At 43.9% G+C, this 23,071-nt stretch overlaps 1 protein-coding gene across 3 annotated transcripts in view; it reads left to right on the forward strand.

The window, feature by feature from the left end:
• The window catches only part of LOC139469619 (short transient receptor potential channel 7-like), a 177,458-nt gene extending 155,034 nt beyond the window's left edge, over positions 1 to 22,424 (forward strand). For all 3 annotated transcript variants that reach the window (XM_071251841.1, XM_071251839.1, XM_071251840.1), the window contains 8 exons: positions 2,356 to 2,474; positions 7,747 to 7,838; positions 10,074 to 10,157; positions 14,857 to 15,017; positions 15,517 to 15,723; positions 17,263 to 17,386; positions 19,053 to 19,211; positions 19,890 to 22,424. In XM_071251841.1, the coding sequence (XP_071107942.1) occupies positions 2,356 to 2,474; positions 7,747 to 7,838; positions 10,074 to 10,157; positions 14,857 to 15,017; positions 15,517 to 15,723; positions 17,263 to 17,386; positions 19,053 to 19,211; positions 19,890 to 20,320 (1,377 nt within the window). In that variant the 3' untranslated portion in view covers positions 20,321 to 22,424. The remainder of the gene's footprint in view (positions 1 to 2,355; positions 2,475 to 7,746; positions 7,839 to 10,073; positions 10,158 to 14,856; positions 15,018 to 15,516; positions 15,724 to 17,262; positions 17,387 to 19,052; positions 19,212 to 19,889) is intronic.
• Positions 22,425 to 23,071: the final 647 nt, after the last annotated feature.

Raw genomic sequence — 23,071 nt, forward strand, 5'->3', positions numbered from 1 at the left:
CATGAGTAAGTCATTGTACGTTAACCTTGGTGAGTACAGCATGAGTAAGTCATGGTTTGTTTACCTTGGTGAGTACAGCATGAGTAAGTCATTGTACGTTAACCTTGGTGAGTACAGCATGAGTAAGTCATGGTTTGTTTACCTTGGTGAGTACAACATGAGTAAGTCATGGTTTGTTTACCTTGGTGAATACAGCATGAGTAAGTCATTGTACGTTTACCTTGGTGAATACAGCATGAGTAAGTCATGGTTTGTTTACCTTGGTGAGTACAGCATGAGTAAGTCATTGTACGTTAACCTTGGTGAATACAGCATGAGTAAGTCATGGTTTGTTTACCCTGGTGAATACAGCATGAGTAAGTCATGGTTTGTTTACCTTGGTGAGTACAGCATGAGTAAGTCATTGTACGTTAACCTTGGTGAATACAGCATGAGTAAGTCATGGTTTGTTTACCCTGGTGAGTACAGCATGAGTAAGTCATTGTACGTTAACCTTGGTGAATACAGCATGAGTAAGTCATGGTTTGTTTACCTTGGTGAGTACAGCATGAGTAAGTCATTGTACGTTTACCTTGGTGAGTACAACATGAGTAAGTCATGGTTTGTTTACCTTGGTGAATACAGCATGAGTAAGTCATTGTACGTTTACCTTGGTGAGTACAACATGAGTAAGTCATGGTTTGTTTACCTTGGTGAATACAGCATGAGTAAGTCATTGTACGTTTACCTTGGTGAATACAGCATGAGTAAGTCATGGTTTGTTTACCTTGGTGAGTACAGCATGAGTAAGTCATTGTACGTTAACCTTGGTGAATACAGCATGAGTAAGTCATGGTTTGTTTACCCTGGTGAATACAGCATGAGTAAGTCATGGTTTGTTTACCTTGGTGAGTACAGCATGAGTAAGTCATTGTACGTTAACCTTGGTGAATACAGCATGAGTAAGTCATGGTTTGTTTACCCTGGTGAGTACAGCATGAGTAAGTCATTGTACGTTAACCTTGATGAATACAGCATGAGTAAGTCATGGTTTGTTTACCCTGGTGAGTACAGCATGAGTAAGTCATGGTTTGTTTACCTTGGTGAGTACAGCATGAGTAAGTCATGGTTTGTTTACCCTGGTGAGTACAAGATACACACGAGTAAGTCAATGTCTGTTTACCCTGGTGAGTACAACATACACACGAGTAAGTCAATGTCTGTTTACCCTGGTGAGTACAACATACACACGAGTAAGTCAATGTCTGTTTACCCTGGTGAGTACAAGATACACACGAGTAAGTCAATGTCTGTTTACCCTGGTGAGTACAACATACACACGAGTAAGTCAATGTCTGTTTACCCTGGTGAGTACAAGATACACACGAGTAAGTCAATGTCTGTTTACCCTGGTGAGTACAAGATACACACGAGTAAGTCAATGTCTGTTTACCCTGGTGAGTACAACATACACACGAGTAAGTCAATGTCTGTTTACCCTGGTGAGTACAACATACACACGAGTAAGTCAATGTCTGTTTACCCTGGTGAGTACAAGATACACACGAGTAAGTCAATGTCTGTTTACCCTGGTGAGTAGAACATACACACGAGTAAGTCAATGTCTGTTTAGCCTGGTGAGTAGAACATACACACGAGTAAGTCAATGTCTGTTTACCCTGGTGAGTAAAACATACACAAGAGTAAGGCAATGTCTGTTTACCCTGGTGAGTAGAACATACACACGAGTAAGTCAATGTATGTTTACCCTGATGAGTAAAACCTACACACGAGTAAGTCAATGTCTGTTTACCCTGGTGAGCAAAACCTACACACGAGTAAGTCAATGTCTGTTTACCCTGGTGAGTAAGCCAATGCCTGTTTACTTGGTGACGGTGACTACAACATACACACGAGTAAGTCATTAGTGTTTATGACGCAATCAGCAGTGTTCTAGTTATACCACTGCGGCCTGACAAAAAACACATTTGGGCCTGGCAACTTTGTGGTTAATAACAAGAGCAATGGCCCACGATGTCCGGTTTAACAATATGTGAAAATGATTATCTACTATGTACGAACAGTTCAAGACAACTTTTTTCAAACAGGTGGGAACGTGTGAACCAGTCTAAGGCGCCGAAATTAGTTTCGGAGAGTTGTGTCCCTTTAGCGTGTATGAAACATATAATCATAAGTTCGAATCCCATATTAGCTCTGATCACAATTCTAGGTTCGCCATCAGCACACGCCTGCTTATTGGTAAATGCCTCAGCCTGCCTCGCGTCGGCCTTCCTCCTACAGGCTGACACGCCTTGATGTAACGGTAATACTTTCAGAGGTGTACTGTTATAACCAAAGTCCATCTCTCCACCCCAGGTACTATTCGCCTTCATGGTGGGCCTGCACAACTTGTACTGGTACTACGGGGCGCAGAAAATCAAGATGGAGATCAATGGCAATCTCGTCAGCGTTCACGCAGCGAAAGCATTCCAAGGGTAAGTCCCAGACTGACGGACCATCCCCGGACCAGTGCTTCCATAGAGGGGGTCATGAAGCACCCATTCCAAGCTCGCTTAATCCCAATGAGTCTTACATCATCGTGCATTTTTTCACGTCGCCAGGCTATTCTACACCCGTCCTAAATAGTAGTTATTTAATTGGAGCACTGTCTTAGAATTCCGTTGTGACGTATTTAGGTCACGTGTTACGTTTGTTCCTCCAGTCTTTAAAGATCGGTCGATGGCTTCCTTTGATGTAATTTAGCGGTTACTACAGCGGTCTGCGTGACGCGAGGCGTTACTACCTACACGCGGCAGTTAAAGTGAGCAGAAAGTAGAACGAGGGCTATAATCTAAAAAAAACGGCCTCCTAAATGTTTCCATATCAAAATATATATTCCAATTCAGGCTATGTACTTTTCCCGAGAATAACATCCTGTAAGAAACACGCAGGGACGTTTATGCTCCTTGTCAAATTAATGTTTCTGGTTCCCGAAGTGAGTCTTTTTGATGTTCCATTATCAATCCGTACTTGCTATCGGGCACACTATGAATAAAAATGTCATAAAAGTAAACAAACGTATTTTGAAAACTTCGAATCAGTGAATCATGATTGATTTACCCTAAATAGATCTTTCAGCTAAAGTACAACTTCAAGCATATCCAGGTTCCAGTTGCCTGCTTCACAGTCGGTAGATCGTTAGTTCCAAACTCGAGGGTGGGCGAATATACGGACGTTGAGACCGGAAGCTGTCAGGGGTATTCAAGAACGGCCATTCATACTTCTGGGGATCTAATTCCAGCAAACACTTTAAGGGTTAGGTGCCAATCAGTCGATATTATGAGATAACATGCAGCGCTATAACGCAATTCAGAGTGACGTTTGCATGTCAGATTTCATTACACTTGATCCATGCTCCTCGTGGGCTGAACACTGGCTCGTTGTGCCGGAGTAGGGGTGCTTCACGGAGACGACAAGTTGAGCGTGGGGGTCAAGCAGGGTAGGGGAGACACTTAATACTCTTAAAGGATTGCAAAAAGGTGTACGGAGGGGAGGGGGTAAAAGCGGTTGTGTGCCTGGGTTGGATGCAGTCGGGGAGTGGGGAGGGGGGTGTAGGTGTGGGTGTGTGTGTGTGTGTGGGGGGGGGGGGGGGGGGTTGGGGGGGGGGGGGGGGGTTTATAGCTATAGGGTGGTGTGGATGGGTGAGGGATACGCTGTACATGGGGACACGGTAGGGATGAAGGTACACTTGAGTGTGGATGGCCCGGTGGGGACGTTGTACACGCAGTGTGGCGGGGGTGACATTTTACACATGTGGATATGTACAGGTAGGGAACTTGAAGCCAGGGTGTGGATCTTGAAGAGAGGATTAGTATCTTGAAGCAAGGGTGGGGGATTTGAAGCAAGGATGGGAATCTTGAAGCAAGGATGGTGATTTTGAAGCAAGGGTGGGGATCTTGAAGGAAGGATGGGGGTCTTGAAGCAAGGATGGCGATCTTGAAGCAAGGGTGGGGAACATAAAGAGAACTTGAAACAATGGGAGGTAACTTGAAGCAAGGGTGGGGAACCTGAAGCAAGAGCAAGTAACCTGAGGCAGGGGTAGGGGATTCGAAGCTAAGGTGGGAATCTTGAAGCAAGGGTAGGGAACTTGAAGGGAACCTTGAGCAAAGGTAGAAACTTGAAGCAAGGATGGCGATCTTGAAGCACGGATGGGCAACATGAAGGGAACTTGACGCAAGGGTGGGAAACTAAAGCGAAGGAAGGGAACTTGAAGCAAGGGTGGGGAACTTGAAGCAAGGGTGGGGAACTTAAAGAGAACTTGAAGCAAGGGGTGGGCAACATGAAGGGAACTTGACGCAAGGGTGGGAAACTAAAGAGAAGGAAGGGAACTTGAAGCAAGGGTGGGGAACTTGAAGAGAACTTGAAGCAAGGGGTGGGCAACTTGAAGGGAACTTGAAGCAAGGGTGGGCAACTTGAAGGGAACTTGAAGCAAAGGTGGGCAACTTGAAGGGAACTTGAAGCAAGGGTGGGAAACTTGAAGCAAGAGTGGGAAACATGAGGGGAACTTGAAGCAAGGGTGGGGAACCTGGAGCAAGGTCGGGGAACTTGAAGCAAGGGTCGGAAACTTGAAGCAAGGGTTGAGAACTTGAATCAAGGGAAGGAAACATGCCGCGTCCCGTGTTGGCAATGACTGTGTGATGTTCGAAAGACGAGAGTCTACCATTATTTCCTCTTGACTACGCCGCACTATCATCCACGGGAACCCGCCTCTGACTGCACCTCGTATATCAAACAGAGCACCGTTCTGGACAGCAAGCTCCTGCTTATAACTGGACAAGGGACAATTGATACAAATCCGATAAGGGAAGCTTTTAGATCAACGTTAATGGCGACTGCACGCCAGATAATGAAGTTATGTCTTTATGGGGGACATCTGCAGGGGATGCTACTGGAGTGTCCGGCACACAAAGACATTAGTCCAGGTTGTGGGGTCAAGCACGGACTGGGGACAACGGCAAGTGATCCTCACAATTCCTGAGATTCAGGACCCACTCGGTTGGAGGGTGTATGGCGAGTTGGTGGTGAGGGCATGTGAGAATATATACTCTCGATGTAATATACACAAGAGAATATATATCCGTGATGTGATATACAAGAGATTATATATACTCCCTATGTTATATACACAAGGGATTATCAGTGGTATATGGTGATATATACAATATATACTCCCGATGTGATATACACAATATATATTCCCGATGTGATATACACAATATATACTCCCGATGTGATATACACAATATATACTCCCGATGTGATATACACAATATATACTCCCGATGTGATATACACAATATATACTCCCGCTGTGGATGGGAGACTCAAGATGCTGCTGTATCCGTGGAGGATGCAACCAGCTCATTGATTCCACCCGGCTTTGTTGACTTGACATAAAACGCCGTATATAAAGATAGTCTTTTATGATGTCTAAGCGCAAAGCAAGCGGATGTCCTTTTGACATTCCTGCAATTGCTTTACTATCTGAATGTTTTGACAAATAGAGTAATCCCCTCACGCCGCGCTGAGTTTATGGTAACGTGTAAGATGAAACTGAACGGTAGGGATCTCCGTGGCAATCAGCGAGATGATTGACTACGTCACTCAGGGGAAGGGTCGTAACTCTGTCTTCAGTCCGCGGAGATTTATAACACGTAATTATACCCAGACATGGGGGGGGGGGGGGGGCTACATTGGGGAGAGGGTGGGGAGGAGATGAGATGGTGGTGTAATAAAGAAAGCAACAAACTCGCCGGCTAAGGTGGGCATAGTTCAATGTTAAGTACAGAATGGCGAGGTTTTGAAAAGTGTTTGATACCACACAGAAAAAGTAGACGGCTTGGTGGCGCACTGTAATGAGGAGCCCGAGCATTCGTGTCTGTGTGGAGGGTTATGACGGTAGTACAGGGGTCAGCAGACAGATTGGGATCCGCGTTGTTCATCACCCTATGTCTGTCACACGTAACCATACAAAGACCTTCCTTCCGCCGGGATGTGTATGGGGATTTAAGCTAGCGTCTTGAATTGTACACTGCTACCTCTGGCTCAAGTACGCAAGGCCACAAGTAGGTCTAGTCAGTTCTGACTTTTGATGGAGAATCAAGCAATTGTTCATTATGCCGCATTGAACAGTTGACATCCTTTACCATACTGAAACGGCAGGGCTACAAATCTGAGCTTTCAGCTTGTCAAACTACCGTCATGGTCAACACTTAGCGATCGGAAACCTCGCGCCGATACACTCATTCATCCTGCAGACTAGTCGTCAGCCAGCCACTTGCCTGGATGGTTGCAAGCTGGTGCTACGGAGAGCGAGAGCCCGTAGGAAAACCATGTCCGCAGTTTAGAATATGTCAACAATTACACTTCGAATGCGTTAAGCAAACTGGAAATTGATTTCTTTTTCTTAGTCATATGGACATAACTAGCGTGTATCTCCCTCTGAAGTACTTACGTTTGATGTCGACGGACACACGTGGTGTGTGGGCTGGACGTGAGGGGGTATATTGATCCGTCAGCCAAATAAATATATTACACATGGGAGGGCTGGTAATTGCTATGCTAGAATTTTCGTTTAATATGTGCATAGAATATCACACAACATTTCCTGTTGATTTACGTGTTTTGAAAGACTGACATTTAGTTTTTCGGTTTGTATAACGCAAGCCACTTTTGGTATCCAAACACAGAGCATAATAGGGTACATGCAGCTAATGGTAGTCTTAGCTGCACGAGCGCTCTATTTCATTATAAATATGCTAAACGCCGAGCCATCAGCTCTGATTTAAACATTAAAGTTCCCATTCATCCATAAATACATGGCCAGTCATATAACACAGCATCGCTTCATTACCCCAACATCACGCTCGTCAATGTCCTACATAAAACAAAGTATCTCTTATTGTAACTTTAGTAACACGTTTACCGATCATATAGCTCATCACTGGTGCACACGGTCGGTACATATTGTTTATATATCAAACAACCCCACCCCCTCGCTCTCACCCCCCCCCCCCCCCCCAACACACACACACACACACCCATCCCACCCACCTCCTTATTAACGGTATATCTATAGCTAACCCCGGTACGGGTTCATATGATGCAGGACCTTTGGAATTGATTTGTTTTGTTTGTTGTTGCTATATGACGTCGGTCTGTAAATAATCGACAGTCCAGTGATTTACATCATGAGCATCGATCCACGCAATTGGGATACGATGAACCAAGTCAGCGAACCTGACCACCGGATCCCGTTAGTCTCCTCTTACGGCAAGTATGGGTTGCTGAAGACTTATTCTCTCCCGGATCTTCACCTGCTGAGTCCTATGTAGAAGAGGTTCAATAGGCAGAACAACGCAGTCACTTAAACATGAACGCGTACCCCGCGCCTCTCTCATGTCTCTCATTTGATCTATTTCTCTCTTCTTCTCTTTCTGTCTCTCACTGTCCTATGTAGAAGAGGTTCATCACTTACTACAACACAATCAAATGTCTCTCACTCTCTCTTTCCTCTCTCTGCTTCTGTTTCTGTCTCTCATTGTATATCCATTCTCTTGTTGCGTGTCACAGCCGTTCTACAGCCTGTTCTAGCCTCTGTACTCGTCCTCACACAACGCCCTCCCCTCCCCTCCACTTAACACCCCCCACCCACCCATCCCTTGTCATTAACCGTCTCTAAATGTCTCTCTTCTCTCTCTCCTGCAGGTTGCGACAGACGTTCTACAGCCTGTTCTGGTCCATGTTCGGCCAGGTGAGCATGAGTGACATCACCGTCATGCATCCGGAACCTGATGGAGGTGAGTTTGTCCCGGGCATCGTACCCAGTACAATATCATCATCCGTCATTATAAGAGGCTAAACATTTTTATTCTTGCTAACTTTGCGAGGCATGCTGCTTCAGGAACGTTAAATGCATCCACGTGTCGGATTCTGACTGTTATGTCGGAATTGAGGACACAAAATGACAAGTGACCTAAGGGCCGCAAACATTTGTGGAGAGTTAGATCCCTTAGTCTTGCCAGGATCCGCTAGTCAATTCAATTTGCCACGATTATGATCCTTTGTGTTCCTCCCAAATCAAGCTGATCCGCTCTGATGTAACTGAAATACTGTTCAAAGGGACGTTAAATCAGACTCACTCACGTATGTCAGAATTCTCGATGGAAATCATACTTGTAAATGTTCAAGGGACAAAGTCGAGAATCTGTCTGACTTGAAATGTTCAATGTGTTCATGCCTATTTACATTGTTGCTAATGTCTGCGTTTTCAGGGATACGATCATGTTGATATACGTCATGGTGAAGTAGATAATTCAGGGCTTGTTACGGACAGGCAGTCACAACAGTCACGCCCTTGTCAAATACTAAGTATCTGAACCAAATAATAATGTCCCGGCGTTAAAGTAAAAAATAATAACGAGTACTGATATAAACAATGGAAACGAGACGAGACACCAGAGTGTGGAGAACGTTACATATGAGGGGGCTAGTGTATTACCGTTAACTATGTGTACCTATAGGGCTTCACAGGAAATATATCTCACTGGACATCAACCGTTATGATAGTATGCTGTGGCCCTATGCGCTTGTACAATACTAAGTGTTCTAAAACACTGTGTGACATGTACGCGCGTACCGTACGCAGTATTCTTAAACAGTACGTGGCCCTGAGTTCCCTTACGTACTGGGTGCTTTTGAACTTCTGTGAATAGGGCGGCGTGAGAGTTTTGTAGGCGACTTAATCGTGTATTTATTTTTACGAAGAGGCTAGGGGCGAAACTTGTAAATGACTACATGTGACATATGTATACAGTTGATTGATTCGATGAGAGTTAGGTTGTATTTCTGTAATTAGGACCACGGATCCATCTGTCTCAATATTAAGGACTTATATAATTCACGTCTCCCAGCACCTGACTCTGCCCAGGGCGCCATTGTACAAAGCGATCTTAGCGCTAAGGTGATCGTAACCTATACCTTAACATAGACGTTAAAGTTGTTTTGTACAACGGGACCCAGGTTTCGCGAAGCGATCTTAGTGCTAAGTGGTGAAAGTGCGTTTATTACGACATACTCGTTTCATTAAGAATACTTTGTGGAACGAGGACCGTGTTTCCTAAACAATCTTAGAACTAAGACTGGTATAAGTCTATGTAAAAGAGTATGTGTTACCTCATATAACGGGTGGCGCGGGTGACCAAGTCATACAAGGCGCCGCGATTCGCTGATGCTTCCCTTGGGCATGCCAGAAACCTATGATTGTGGTTTCGAATCCCAGTTCGCCCCGATTATATTTCTAAGTTTGTCAGCACCATACCCGTGCTCGTGGGTGTCACCGAAGTGGTAAACGTCTAAGACCTGCATGACTTCGGGCTTTCCTCCCACATTAAGCTGACACGCCGCGATATAACTGGAATACTGTTAAAAGCGGAGTTAAACCCAACTCACTCACTAACTCACTCACTCATCTATAGCGCTATGATCGCTTTGTGAAAGTGTCTCTGGGCTGTCCTTAGTCGTGAGATCACTTTGGGGAACCCATCAAGAACTACCTATGTCATACCATGAGAAACGTGCAGTTCCGGGCAGACTTGCATTTTCCGGAGACTTCGTCAAGGTTTTAACTCTTCCAGTGTTATGTTCAGTGTGGTAGTGTACGCAGATAGATGCCATCTCCTCTTGCAGGTTATATATCCAGTGTCGTGAGCGGCGGCAAGGGCGGAGGAGGTAGGCGTGTGTTATAACTTCACATTGTTATTTACCCCCTGTTCACTATGTGTGTTGGCGTTTCAGTTCGGTCTCCTAGAACGTGGCCTAACATCGTCCTTCACAGTTTATAACACCATGTCCATGCACTAGAGTGGCTTATCGTTTCTTGCTCTCAGCCACTAAAGCAAGCGGCCCTGCCTACGTGTGGCTGCGTATGTGCGTATGTGCGTGTGTACGTGTGTACGTGTGCGTACTGAGGCCTACTAAGGTGATCAGTAGATCTAGGGGTGTCACTTTCAGTCCTCATAACCTCGTCTTTGCAGTCAAAAAATGTCAAGTTCTAGACAGTGAGCGTGGCGACATATACTGTACCGACGGCAGCAAACGAGATCCCAACACGCCCCCAGGTACTTGGCATGTCTGTCCTAGCTTGTAGAGGCGACGAGAGCTGGCTTCGTGTGTAACATAGATAGTTTCAGCAGTTGATGTGTTCTCACATGCTTGGTGAATGTGCATGCGTTTAGTGGTGCTGCTGCTCGTGAGAGCCATGTTCTGTAACAGCTGTTCAATTGTGATGCTAGACCCCATAACGACGTCAACATTGACCTTGATAAAATATGTCTCCATTATTTGATCTTATGAATGCAGCCCTATTGTGTATAAAGCGTGTCCGAAACGTGTAACGTGTTAAGAAGAAGGACATGTAATGGATTAATGGTTATAATATCCCTGCATTTTTGTTTTTTTTAATGTTTAATGTCCCAGCAAAATGTGAGACGAAATATCTCCTGATTATTAGTCGAGCAGCTTTGACCAATACAGTCTACAGATACAGGACAACCAGTGACAACGCACATGTGTCAACGTGCAACTTTTTCAGTATCGTCCCATGCATGGGAAACACGCCTAACAGATAGCGATACAGGACCACGACTGTCTTCACTCATCTGTACACTCTGTTATTATACACTCAACAGATACTAAGTAGAGCCATTACTGTGTTCAAGGATCTGTACACACTGTTATTACACACTCAACAGATACTGAGATAGAGCCATTACTGTGTTCAAGGATCTGTACACTCTGTTATTACACATTCAACAGATACTGAGATAGAGCCATTACTGTGTTCAAGGATCTGTACACTCTGTTACTATACACTCAACGGATACTGAGATAGGGCCATTACTGTGTTCAAGGATCTGTACACTCTGTTATCATACACTCAACAGATACTGAGATAGAGCCATTACTGTGTTCAAAGATATGTACACTCTGTTATTATACACTCAACAGAAACTGAGATAGGGTCATTACTGTGTTCAAGGATCTGTACACTCTGTTATTATACACTCAACAGATACTGAGATAGAGCCATTACTGTGTTCAAGGATCTGTACACTCTGTTATTACACGCTCAACAGATACTGAGATAGAGCCATTAATGTGTTCAAGGATCTGTACTCTCTGTTCTTACACACTCAACAGATACTGAGATTAGCCATTACTGTGTTCAAGGATCTGTACACTCTGTTATTACACACTCAACAGATACTAAGATAGAGCCATTACTGTGTTCAAGGATCTGTACACACTGTTATTACACATTCAACAGATACTGAGATAGAGCCATTACTTTGTTCAAGGATCTGTACACTCTATTATTACACACTCAACAGATAGTGAGAGAGGGTCATTACTGTGTTCAAGGATATGTACACTCTGTTATTACACACTCAACAGATACTAAGATAGAGCCATTACTGTGTTCAAGGATCTGTACACACTGTTATTACACACTCAACAGATACTGAGATAGAGCCATTACTGTGTTCAAGGATCTGTACACTCTGTTATTACACACTCAACAGAATCTGAGATAGAGCCATTACTGTGTTCAAGGATCTGTACACTCTGTTATTACACACTCAACAGAATCTGAGATAGAGCCATTACTGTGTTCAAGGATCTGTACACTCTGTTATTATACACTCAACAGATACTGAGATAGAGCCATTACTGTGTTCAAGGATCTGTACACTCTGTTATTACACACTCAACAGATACTGAGATAGAGCCATTACTGTGTTCAAGGATCTGTACACACTGTTACTGTACCCCCAACACATACCGAGAGAAGCCCATGATTACATTTAACGATCTTTAGACTGTGCTCTTTTTACTTCGTTTGCGAATCCGCGACCGTAAACACTGAGGGGAAGATTAAATCAATATTGTATTGTATATAGCGCCGACAGTTTTCATACCAAATAAATCATTTTAAATATTTGGCATCGTTATAAATGCTGACATGAAACATTTTTCTGAGTGCATTACCAATACTTGAAGACAGAAAGTACATGTACTTACATTTAAAAATACCATTGAAAGACCCAAAACCAGTGAGACCAGGTTACAAAAAATATATTTCTAAGTCCCTTAAACACATCCGTTCTTTTATCTGTGTTGACCGACACGTAATTAGTAATAAAATCTGGCTCTTATATACTGTTGTGTTAACACAAACTACAAATACCAAAGCATGACTTTGTTCTACGATCCTTTAGCACTATTATAACACACTCATCACATACCAAGACATGATCACATGTTATGATCTGTTTGCTCCGTAAGTACACACCCACATGTACTAAGATATGACCACTGTAATTTTCAATGATACGTTTACAATGGTGTTAATACAGACAATACTATAACACGTAGAATGGATGAACTATGTATGCGGTAATGGCTACGGTTAGGACTATAATGGTATCTGTTCGTTATCACGGCTATGACTGAATGTGACTGTATTAAGACTAAGACTAGGGACGTTTATTGTGACTCAGCATTTGATCAAATTATAACAGTGGTCTTTTATTGAACTGATTCAGTTGTGTCTGGTACTGATTTTAAAATCTTAACACTGGGCTATATAAGCTGTATGCAAGTCCATCCAGGGAACTGAGATAGGTCAAACCCTTGTTGTATCTGTTGTCAATCAGTGCCTCATGTTGTTGGAGCGTCCGTTGTTGTCAATCAGTGCCTCATGTTGTAAGAGCGCCCGTTGTGGTCAGTCAGTGCTTCATGTTGTTAGAGCGTCCGTTGTTGTCAATCAGTGTCTCACGTTGTTGGAGCGTCTGTTGTTGTCAATCAGTGCCTCATGTTGTTGGAGCGTCCGTTGTTGTCAATCAGTGCCTCATGTTGTTGGAGCGTCCGTTGTTGTCAATCAGTGCCTCATGTTGTTGGAGCGTCCGTTGTTGTCAGGGAGCCTCATGTTGTTAAGCGTCCGTTGTTTTAAGGGTGCCTCATGTTGTTGGAGCGTCCGTTGTTGTCAATCAGTGCCTCATGTTGTTAGAGCGCCCGTTGTTGTCAATCAGTGCTTCATGTTGTTAGAGCCTCCGTTGTTGTCAATCAGTGTCTCACGTTGTTGGAGCGTCCGTTGTTGTCAATCAGTGCCTCATATTGTTAGAGCGTCCGTTGTTGTCAGAACGCCTCATGTTGTTAAGCGTCCGTTGTTGTCAGGGAGCCTCATGTTGTTAAGCGTCCGTCGTTGTCAGGGTGCCTCATAATGTTGGAGCGTCCGTTGCTGTCAGGGTGCCTCATGTTGTTGGAGCGTTCGTTGTTGTCACTGTGCCTCATGTTGTTCGAGCGTCCGTTGTTGTCAGGGTGCCTCATGTTGTTGGAGCGTCCGTTGTTGTCAATCAGTTCCTCACGTTGTTGGAGCGTCCGTTGTTGTCACAGTGCCTCATGTTGTTCGAGCGTCCGTTGTTGTCAGGGTGCCTGTTGTCAGTGTGGCTCATGTTGTCAGCATGTGTTTTGTTGTCAAAGTGTCTCTGTTTTCTGTGTTCCAAGTTTTGTTGTCGCCTGTGACCCTTTGTCCTCCTGGGTGTTTCACAGTAACTTTCCTTATTGTTTCTTTTCTTTTATTTTTATTGAGATTTACATTTCAGCCGTATGTCTCGTTACTTTCTTTCTCTCTGTGCGTGCGTGCGTGCGTGCGTGCGTGCGTGCGTGCGTGCGTGCTGTTGTCCCTGAAGGATCAGTGTCGCAATACGGATTCCGTCCACTATGTCACAGGTAGGTTACGTATTGTTTGACCTGTGGTGCCACTTTCACAACAATAGGTACGTACTAATTGCCCTATGGTGTAACAGCACTAGTCGACCTGGTTAAAGGTACGTCGTGTACAGTCATGTGACATCGTACAGTATTATCGGAAAGTACACATTTGATCCAGGAATAGCCCACGTCTCAGTATTACTTGTAGGTGATTTCACTGCCAGATATATTCCTTGTTGATGTGCTGAAGGTAGGTGTGGATTAACCGGCTGATATAAGTATTTGTCCCATGATGAATTGTACATGTGCATGGAGTGTTCAATTGAGTTTCATTACCCTATTATAGACGCATGTCGTAATATACCCAAGTAAGCTGTATTGTTTTAATGGAACATTTGTATCAGAGGCGGACTCGATGCAGACTCTCTGTTGAGGGTGGCGGTCGGGTAGCCTAGTGGTTGAAGCGTTCGCTTATCACGCCGAAGACCCGGGTTCGATTCCCGACATGGGTACATTGTGTGAAGCCCATTCCGCCGTGATATTGCTGGAATAGTGCTAAAAGCGGCGTAAAAGCATACTCACTCACTCTGTTGGGGACGGACGTAAGCCTTGCTCCAAGGCTGTACTGAAAGAAATGTCCATGGATGTATTAATGTCATCCTCCTAACAGGAGCCTCAAGTCTAGATCTAAGAGCTCCAGTATCTTATAGGGACAAGATGTTCTTATTATTCACATAATCTAGAAATTATGATTTAAACTAATAATTATTGCCTTAGAGACTTGTACAAGTCTAGGCGGACGTGTGCCACATAATTGAACACACGTTATTTCTTAACCATTTTAATATAACTTTTTCAAAACCGTTGATACCGAATAAATTTACAATTATGACTTGAATACTTATTTTAAAAAACAAATCAGATTTGTTATTGAGCCTACGTTACTCTTGTACCCCAGTATCATCACTAAACAATAGTACCGTTATCCCCATCACTGCCGTACAATTGATAACTTCCGTCTGATGATCCTGTATTATGTTTCAGTGTTCAAGTCTACCTTGTACGGGTCGTCTCATCATGACAGCAGCACGTCCATCGTCGAGAGTGTCGGGATGTACCTGTTCGGTATCTACCACGTTGTCATCATCATCGTCCTCATCAACATGCTCATTGCTATGATGAGCCACTCCTTCGAAGACATTCAGGTAGAATATCGCATTCTCCGGGCGTATTTACCTTGAAACTGTGAGGGGGGAAATAGCGTTATAGGGTTGGGGCACATGGGGATATTCGGGTAGAATATAACGTTCTGGTATTCGAATTCTTTATGAAAACTAGCGTTCTGGGGACTGGGCTCTTTAGGTAAACTTCGATTAGAAAATAACTGACTCCAAACGGATTCCAAACAGAAAGTTCGGGTAGAATATAGCTACAAATCAACATTGTTCAGAACGGGTGGTCAATGCAGAGTTATGTCCCCTACTCCGACCAGAATCCACTGATCGTGGGATCGAATCCGATTTCTTCCTGATTTGGGTCTTTGTGGTCAGCTACATACCTTTGCTAGTGAGCTTCCACAAGCGCAAACGTCAACGTATGTCCTCCAACATCAAGCTGTTAGGGTGTGATACAGCGAAATACCGTACAAAGCAGCGTTAAACCGACCCCCCTCGCTTCTCACACGTTCCCCTGACCGTGTTTCAGACCGACTGTGACGTGGAGTGGAAGTTCGCCCGTACGAAGCTGTGGTTGAACTACATGGACGAGGGCAGCACCCTGCCCGTCCCCTTCAACATGATCCCGACGCCCAAGTCCTTCTATTATGTGTATATATTCTTTAAAGACTTGATAAAGCATAGCAAAAATGGATTCCTAGAATATGAAAAGAATAGAAAGCAGACGTTTCTGAAGGTATGTAAAGTATTCTTACTTTAGATGTTTTACTTCTATTAAACTGGATATCATGACATAGAATTTTGTCTTGAGGCGGAATATGTTACAGCGCGCTTCAACATACAATTCACTAATCAGAAGAACGAGTACCACCAACTTTCGGAACGCCCAGCGTGAACGATTTATGTTTGTGTATAACCTATTATTTCGGCATTTTCCAGCATTATTTAAAAAAAAACTCGCTTAAGAATAAGATGCATAAAATAATCACAATTACATATGAATACTGTATATTTGGAATTTTTGCGAGCAGAAAGTACCGAAAACTGCGAGTGACATGTATTGTTGTAGGCAGATGCACACCGCCTCCGTGGTCTAGTGGCAGGGCGTCCGCCCGGAGAGCGGAAGGTCCGGGTTCCAACCCCGGCCGCGTCATACCAAAAGACGTTAAAAGATGGTACTTAAAAGATGGCACACACACACACACACACACACACACACACACACACACACACGTGTCGCTATAACAGTGCAATAATCTTGGGCGCGACCTTTAAACCCCATTTCACCTCACCTGTGGATAGATGCCGACAAATGTCACTACTTTGCCTTCACCAGTCGCGCTATGCACGAATATAACGGGAAACGCTGTTATTACTTGTCAGCTACAGCAATACCATTAGGTGGAGGATGTAGATCACCCTGACAGTAGTTCACACCAGATAACCAAGGAGTGCTTAAACAAGTGTGTGACACAATCAACACACTGTTCTATTTCAAGGTCAGCATGCCTGGAGAACTGTTGGAACACTGAGATCTCTATAGTGACCTCCCCTACTGGAGAGGTGTTTCATAGGCGCTACATTGAGATACACGTGGCGCCGTGGAAACATCTACCTAGTGGGGGCAGCGATACGTCAGCGGCATCACCGGCGTCACCGGCATCACGACATACAAATTGTAGTGTATGTACATAGTGGGGGGTACGATACGTCACCGGCGTCACCGGCATCACGACATACAAATTGTAGTGTATGTACAGTGGAGGGGGACGACACGTCACCGGCGTCACGACACCATCGCGACATACAAATTGTAGTGTTTGTACATAGTGGGGGGTACGATACGTCACCGGCGTCACGACACCATCGCGACATACAAATTGTAGTGTATGTACATAGTGGGGGGTACGATACGTCACCGGCGTCACGACATCATCTCGACATAAAGATAGATTGTAGTATATGTATCTAGTGAGGACCGACTACCGGAAGCCGTCACGACACCATCGCGACATACAAATTGTAGTGTATGTACATAGTGGGGGGTACGATACGTCACCGGCGTCACGACATCATCGCGACATACAAAATGTAGTGTATGTACATAGTGGGGGGTACGATACGTCACCGGCGTCACGACATCATCTCGACATTATGTTTACTGTAGAATATGTTAAGATTGTTATTGTGTACGCAGCTGTGGGATGCTGGCGAATCCAAGGCTTGACGTGATGATTTTACGACGCTTCTAAAACTTTCTCTTTCGCACTCACAGAAGCGTCGAGAGACAGTGTGCAAAACGTTGGACTTAAAGCCTGATGAGACGTCGTATATAGACATCATGCACAGGCTAGTAAAGAGATACCTCTTCAAGCTGGAGAGAGCTAAAGATGAAACTGGTACGTATGTAACAACTGACCTGGTGATAGTGCAATCACAGAACACAGGAGTATTTGCGGGGGTGGGGTGGGTGAAATGTAACAGGGGTCATGTCTATAAAAAAAAAAGTGTGATGTAGGGAACGAACGAACAAGATCCTGGTGTCTTCTGTAATCTGTGTCTTTGAGAGAGACGAATGCCATTCTTGCTCACATGATATTTTCTGTCATTCTGCTAATTCTATTTTAAAAATCGACATTTCTCATCCGTCTCATATTTGAAACGGGCCAGAAAATAATGATGCAGGATGTGTATATGCCAGACCACCGGCATGTAAAATGTGTTATTTTATGCTTTTGACTTGTATGGCATTACAGTTCGAGAGAAATGTAGTTTTTTTAAATAGAATTAGCAGATTGACAGAAAATATGTTTAAAGAATGTATTGGTTAAAGAGTTAAGTCAGTAAGTCAAAGATTTCATTAAACCGAAAAGAACTTTATTGTCATGCATACAACACATTAGCTAAATGTTTACACAAAACGATCTTGTATACATAACACATAAATATTTATAATAATCCATTTTTCATATTTCGACAACGTACTAACATTCTTGTCTAAATTAAACGTTAAATAACGTTCTTCATAAAACTCCTTCAAAACGTCAATACGTTGCGACCAAATATCGCAGCAGACACAAACACACCATCTGCAAACGGAAGAGGAACTAATTGTGCAGGTTTCAGGGTGGGGTTGGATTTCTCGTACCCACAGACTACTCACAAGCCAATTCTTTGTTATTTGGTACAGTAACTATAATCGTAAGAATAGAAAATAATAAAGGACTTCATGCACGCCCATGTTGTAAACTGAGTGAATCTAACTGACTCCTTGACAATATTATTAAATTTTACACATGATTTGACACTATTAAAAACAGATTTTCTATGATTTAATGCTCTAAATGTAACCCCTCTGGTTCTTAGAATGTTCCAAACATTTTTCCTGTTGAAGAAATTAAAGCCTTCGAAACATTTAAAACACATCCATCAATGTCCGTCGCGTTTTTATAAGGGATTGCAGAAGAACTAAAATATTGTCCATAGTACTATACCCTTGAGCTTTAACTTTCTTCATGAACATAAAACCAAAACGTCAAATTGTATATTATGTTTATTGAACATATTTGTAATAGATATTGCTCTGTAGTTAGAACCACATTCCTTGTCTATCGGTACAATCAAACCAATGCGTCATAATTCATGAAGATAGGAGCTATCAAACAAAACATTAAACAAATCCCAATGTAAGGAAGTACTACGCTATAATGTGATCAGAACCGGCACTTTAGATGATGTTAAATCTACAATGTCTGCTGATATGTCATCTCTTGTAATAGGAGAGACAAGAATAACACTGCTTGTATACTAGTACTCTAATATACCATCCACATTCTGACCACCATTACCAAGGTCAACATAATTCCTACCTTAACTTGAAATACATCATTCATGTTTCCTACCAAATTTCCATAGATATATTCTCACTAGATCATCGGTTCTTATTGCTACATGAGCATAAACATTGCATTCTGTCTAACGTAACGATGGCGTGTTGGCATCGATGACTTCTGCATCCTTTAATGTTTTTTACCGTAATGCTTTGTGCCTTGTAATGAACTGCAGCCTTGAAAGACATGGGCAACATCAGAGCGGAGGAGGTGGAGTTCATAGAAGCCCCAGACGTCCCCCCGCCACCAATACCTAGCGACACACCCAGCCGGATACCCTTCGCCACGCCCCCTATACCAGAGGAGGAAGGGGAGGATAACTCTAAAGCTGACGGTGAGAGGTCTACGTGGACGCCGCTCCTGCCCAGCGTCAAAACATTCAGCGATGTCACATCTATTCGTTTGTTTGTTTGTTTGTTTGTTGTTTAACGCCGCACTCTGCAGTATTCCAGCTGTATGACGTCGGTCTGTAAATAATCGAGTCTGGGCCAGACAATCTAATAATTGACATCATGAGCAGCAATCCACGCAATTGGGATACGATGACATGTATCAACCAAGTCAGCAAGCCTGACCACCCGATCCCGTTAGTCGCCTCTTATGACATGCGTGGGTTGCTGCAATTCGTCGGATTCAAGCCAATATTTCTATCTTTAAAATCGTATGAGGTCCCCAGATATTTACTCGCTGATATATAGCTTGTTTGCACTTGTGTATATAGGCCTATAGCTCCTAAGAAAATTGCATATACCTTCAACCATACAGTCACCGTCGACAGTGCCATGTATGTTCAATGAAGTAGCCATCGTCTACAGTGTGGTAATATTCAGTCAGGTAGTCACCGTCGTATGTGTATCACCAAGGACATTGTCGTGAATGTTCAATTAATTAGTCACCGTCGACAGTGGCGTGTGTGTTCAAGTAGTAACGGTCAACAGTGTCGCATCTCTTCAAACAGTCACCGTCGGCATTATCGTAACTGCTAACGTAGCAACTGCCGTCTCTGTTGCAGGTCGGGCCTCCGCCCTGTCAAAGAGGAAGGCCAGTAACCGGAGCCACCACACCCGGCGAACGTCCATGGCCAACGTTCCCATGACAACGACCCTGGCTATACCCCAGCTGGACGCCATCCAGAGGTCCCAGAAGCTCCTTGACGTGCGGCTCCAGCACCTGCAGGCCAACAGCAAGGAGAACAACCGTCTCCAGGACGACGTAGAGTTCATACGCAAGTTGATGACGGAGAACCAAAAAGCTTTGTGTAATGTGGTGCAGGCGTTGGCCAACATTCAGGGGGAAATTGTCAACTTGGCTCAGTGCCTAAAGCCAGCACCGAGGCCTCAGTCAAACGCCATTCCTAACGCCCATGGGCAGACTAACGCAGTGTCGTCCAATCGTGCTTCCAGGAAGAGATCCGGTCCTGAGGAGGACGATACCAAGGTCTGACGGTGAGACGAAGTGGAGGACCTCGTGTTCCTGATGTGGAGGTGTACTGGAAGGCGATGTGTATGTCTGAGTGGCACTCACGGTCACTTAGTCATCTCGCCTTCCCCTGTGTATAGCTACCGCGTGTATAGGACTCTCTCTACCTGGAGTAATCCAGGCACACAAGCAACATGTCGATATTTATGCTGTCGTGAGATTAAGGGCGCCAAGACGTTGAGTTCTGTAGTGCGGGCACTACACATCCCCGGGCACATGTCGTCACTCGTCACGGTGTCCAGTTGGGCACATGACGTGAAAATGTTCCTGCGCGGGCACATGACGTCATATTGTTCCTGCGCGGGCACATGACGTCACAGTTTCCCAGCACACGTGGTCAAGGTGCCCGTGTGGTGAACGTTAACAATGTCTTTACGGGGGACAGCTTCAGTAGTGAATTCTCGGCATCTCCTGTCGCCTGCAGCTCCTGTAAGGTATCGCTACACACATAATCGGCCTTGACCTTCAACGAATGTGTCCGGACGTTGTGGTGTCGGGATTCCTCGAGCAGCGTTGTTACTGAGAATGGCAGGGATATTGTACCGTACCGGGTGGTCGACCACGACCATGGAGATATATATATACATGCTGACGGCACCAATAGGATTTATTTTTTTCTTTCTAGTTCTTCGTGTGATGTCATTGTGCATGTAATTGTTTGCTGCTCTGAGCGCCCAGTGTGAGCGGCCACCCAGATAGCCACCCTTTCTTAGACTTACATTAATGTGCGTTGTCGGTATCATAATGAACGAAACCTTTATTTTAGCTTTGCTGTTCCCGTACATGTATTTGTATTAAGTGTGTTTACCGTTAGCGTGAAGGTGTGGTCCGTTGTGTTTGACCCGCAGCAAGGTCACGCAGATGTATTTTCCACGTTTCCAGTGTTTTAACATTTGCGGCCCCTCATTCGGGGAGGGAAAATGCGAGCTTATCATGGCTTTTAATTCCGTTAGATAATAGCCTCGGTATGAGATTCTCATCATGCAGCTCTGAAGGGCGCTTTATAACTTCCTCACGACATCTCCCTCTAGGCTCCATGCCACGTTCAGTTTTTCAGGCTGGATATGCAATATTGACGTTTAAAGGATAGGTAGATAACTTCGATTTTTATTTGTGTGTGGTTACGTAGACTGATTGCGGATTTGAATATAGCCACAAAATGTTTTAACCTGCATTGTGTTCGATACATACTCGCGCCAGACCATTCTGAAAAACGACGTATTGTGAGATTAGCATTCCAAGTGAAAAGAGCTCTAACTTTCACACTTGCTTGGATTTGCACAATATTACAATAAAGCTAGGCAGAACACATCTCGCTATGACGGGTTAGATTCAATAATAATCCAAACCCAACTTTGTATTCATCACAACGGTGTTATTGTTTTAACGCTCTCATCAGCTGAAGTCATGCCAGGTGTTAATGCCAATCTGAGATAGTGATCTCCGAGCGAACCTCTTACCGTTGTAAGAGTCCACCCTCATCTGTACAGCCAGATATCTGAATCGTGTGTATATCCATATACACCAACAAGAGTATAGCTACATACACCAACTGGGGGCATAGCTATATACACCAAAGCTGTGTATAGCCGTATAACCAAGTGTGTATATAGCCGTATAACCAAGTGTGTGTATAGCATGTACACTAAGCGTGAGTATAGCCAGTACACAAACTGTCAGTATAGTGATATACACCTACTGTGGGCATAGAGATATACACCCGGTTTCAGTATAGCTATATACACCTACTGGGGGCATACATATATACACAAACCGTCAGCAAAGCTATATACATCTATTGTGGGCATAGAGATATACACCGGGTTTCAGTATAGCTATATACACCTACTGTGGGCATACATATATACACAAACCGTCAGCAAAGCTATATACACCTGTTGTGGGTATAGATATATACACCATGTGTGTATGTATATGCAGTGACAGTGTGTTTAGTCATAATCATGAACTGTGTGTATAGCCACACGCATGACTCCGGCGCATGCCATGATATTTGACCTACTTGTATAGCTATATCATGAACCGTGTGTATAGCCACACGCATGACTCCAGCGCATGCCATGATATTTGACCTACTTGTATAGCTATATCATGAACCGTGTGTATAGCCACACGCATGACTCCGGCACATGTCATGATATTTGACCTTCTTGTATAGCTATATCATGAACTGTGTGTATAGCCACACGCATGACTCCGGCGCATGTCATGATATTTGACCTACTTGTATAGCTATATCATGAACAACTGTTGATGTATATAGTATCGTAGGCTTTGATGCATACAGATGCAGTGTTTGTAGCGCCATACAGAAGCGTGATACAGAAGGGTTGTGAAGTCAGAGACACGATACTAGAAGAACCACGTCCAATTTGTTCCAGTCCAGATATTATCCTACACCACAGCCAGGCTTGTTATCCAGATTGATTAATAGTGAAAGGGCGGAGGTCACGTCAGGTGAACAATCTAATCAACCAATTAGAATCGAGGCTTATATTATGTATATTCGAGTGTGCAAATCATTCAGAAAAGCATAACTGATTTCTGTTTCTCGAAAACGAATATAATCGGGAAGTTCCGAATGCACAAAAGTAAAGCCGCGCCATTGTATTGTATTTATTGATCTATAAATGCTGTCGTTTCTGAGCGCCATGACATCTTCACCCAAAAAGGTGGACTGTCTAGTGTATTTTA

The sequence above is a fragment of the Haliotis cracherodii genome, unplaced genomic scaffold (genome assembly GCF_022045235.1).
Source record: "Haliotis cracherodii isolate W230 unplaced genomic scaffold, xgHalCrac1.p SCAF_2, whole genome shotgun sequence".
NCBI classification, from domain to species: domain Eukaryota; kingdom Metazoa; phylum Mollusca; class Gastropoda; order Lepetellida; family Haliotidae; genus Haliotis; species Haliotis cracherodii.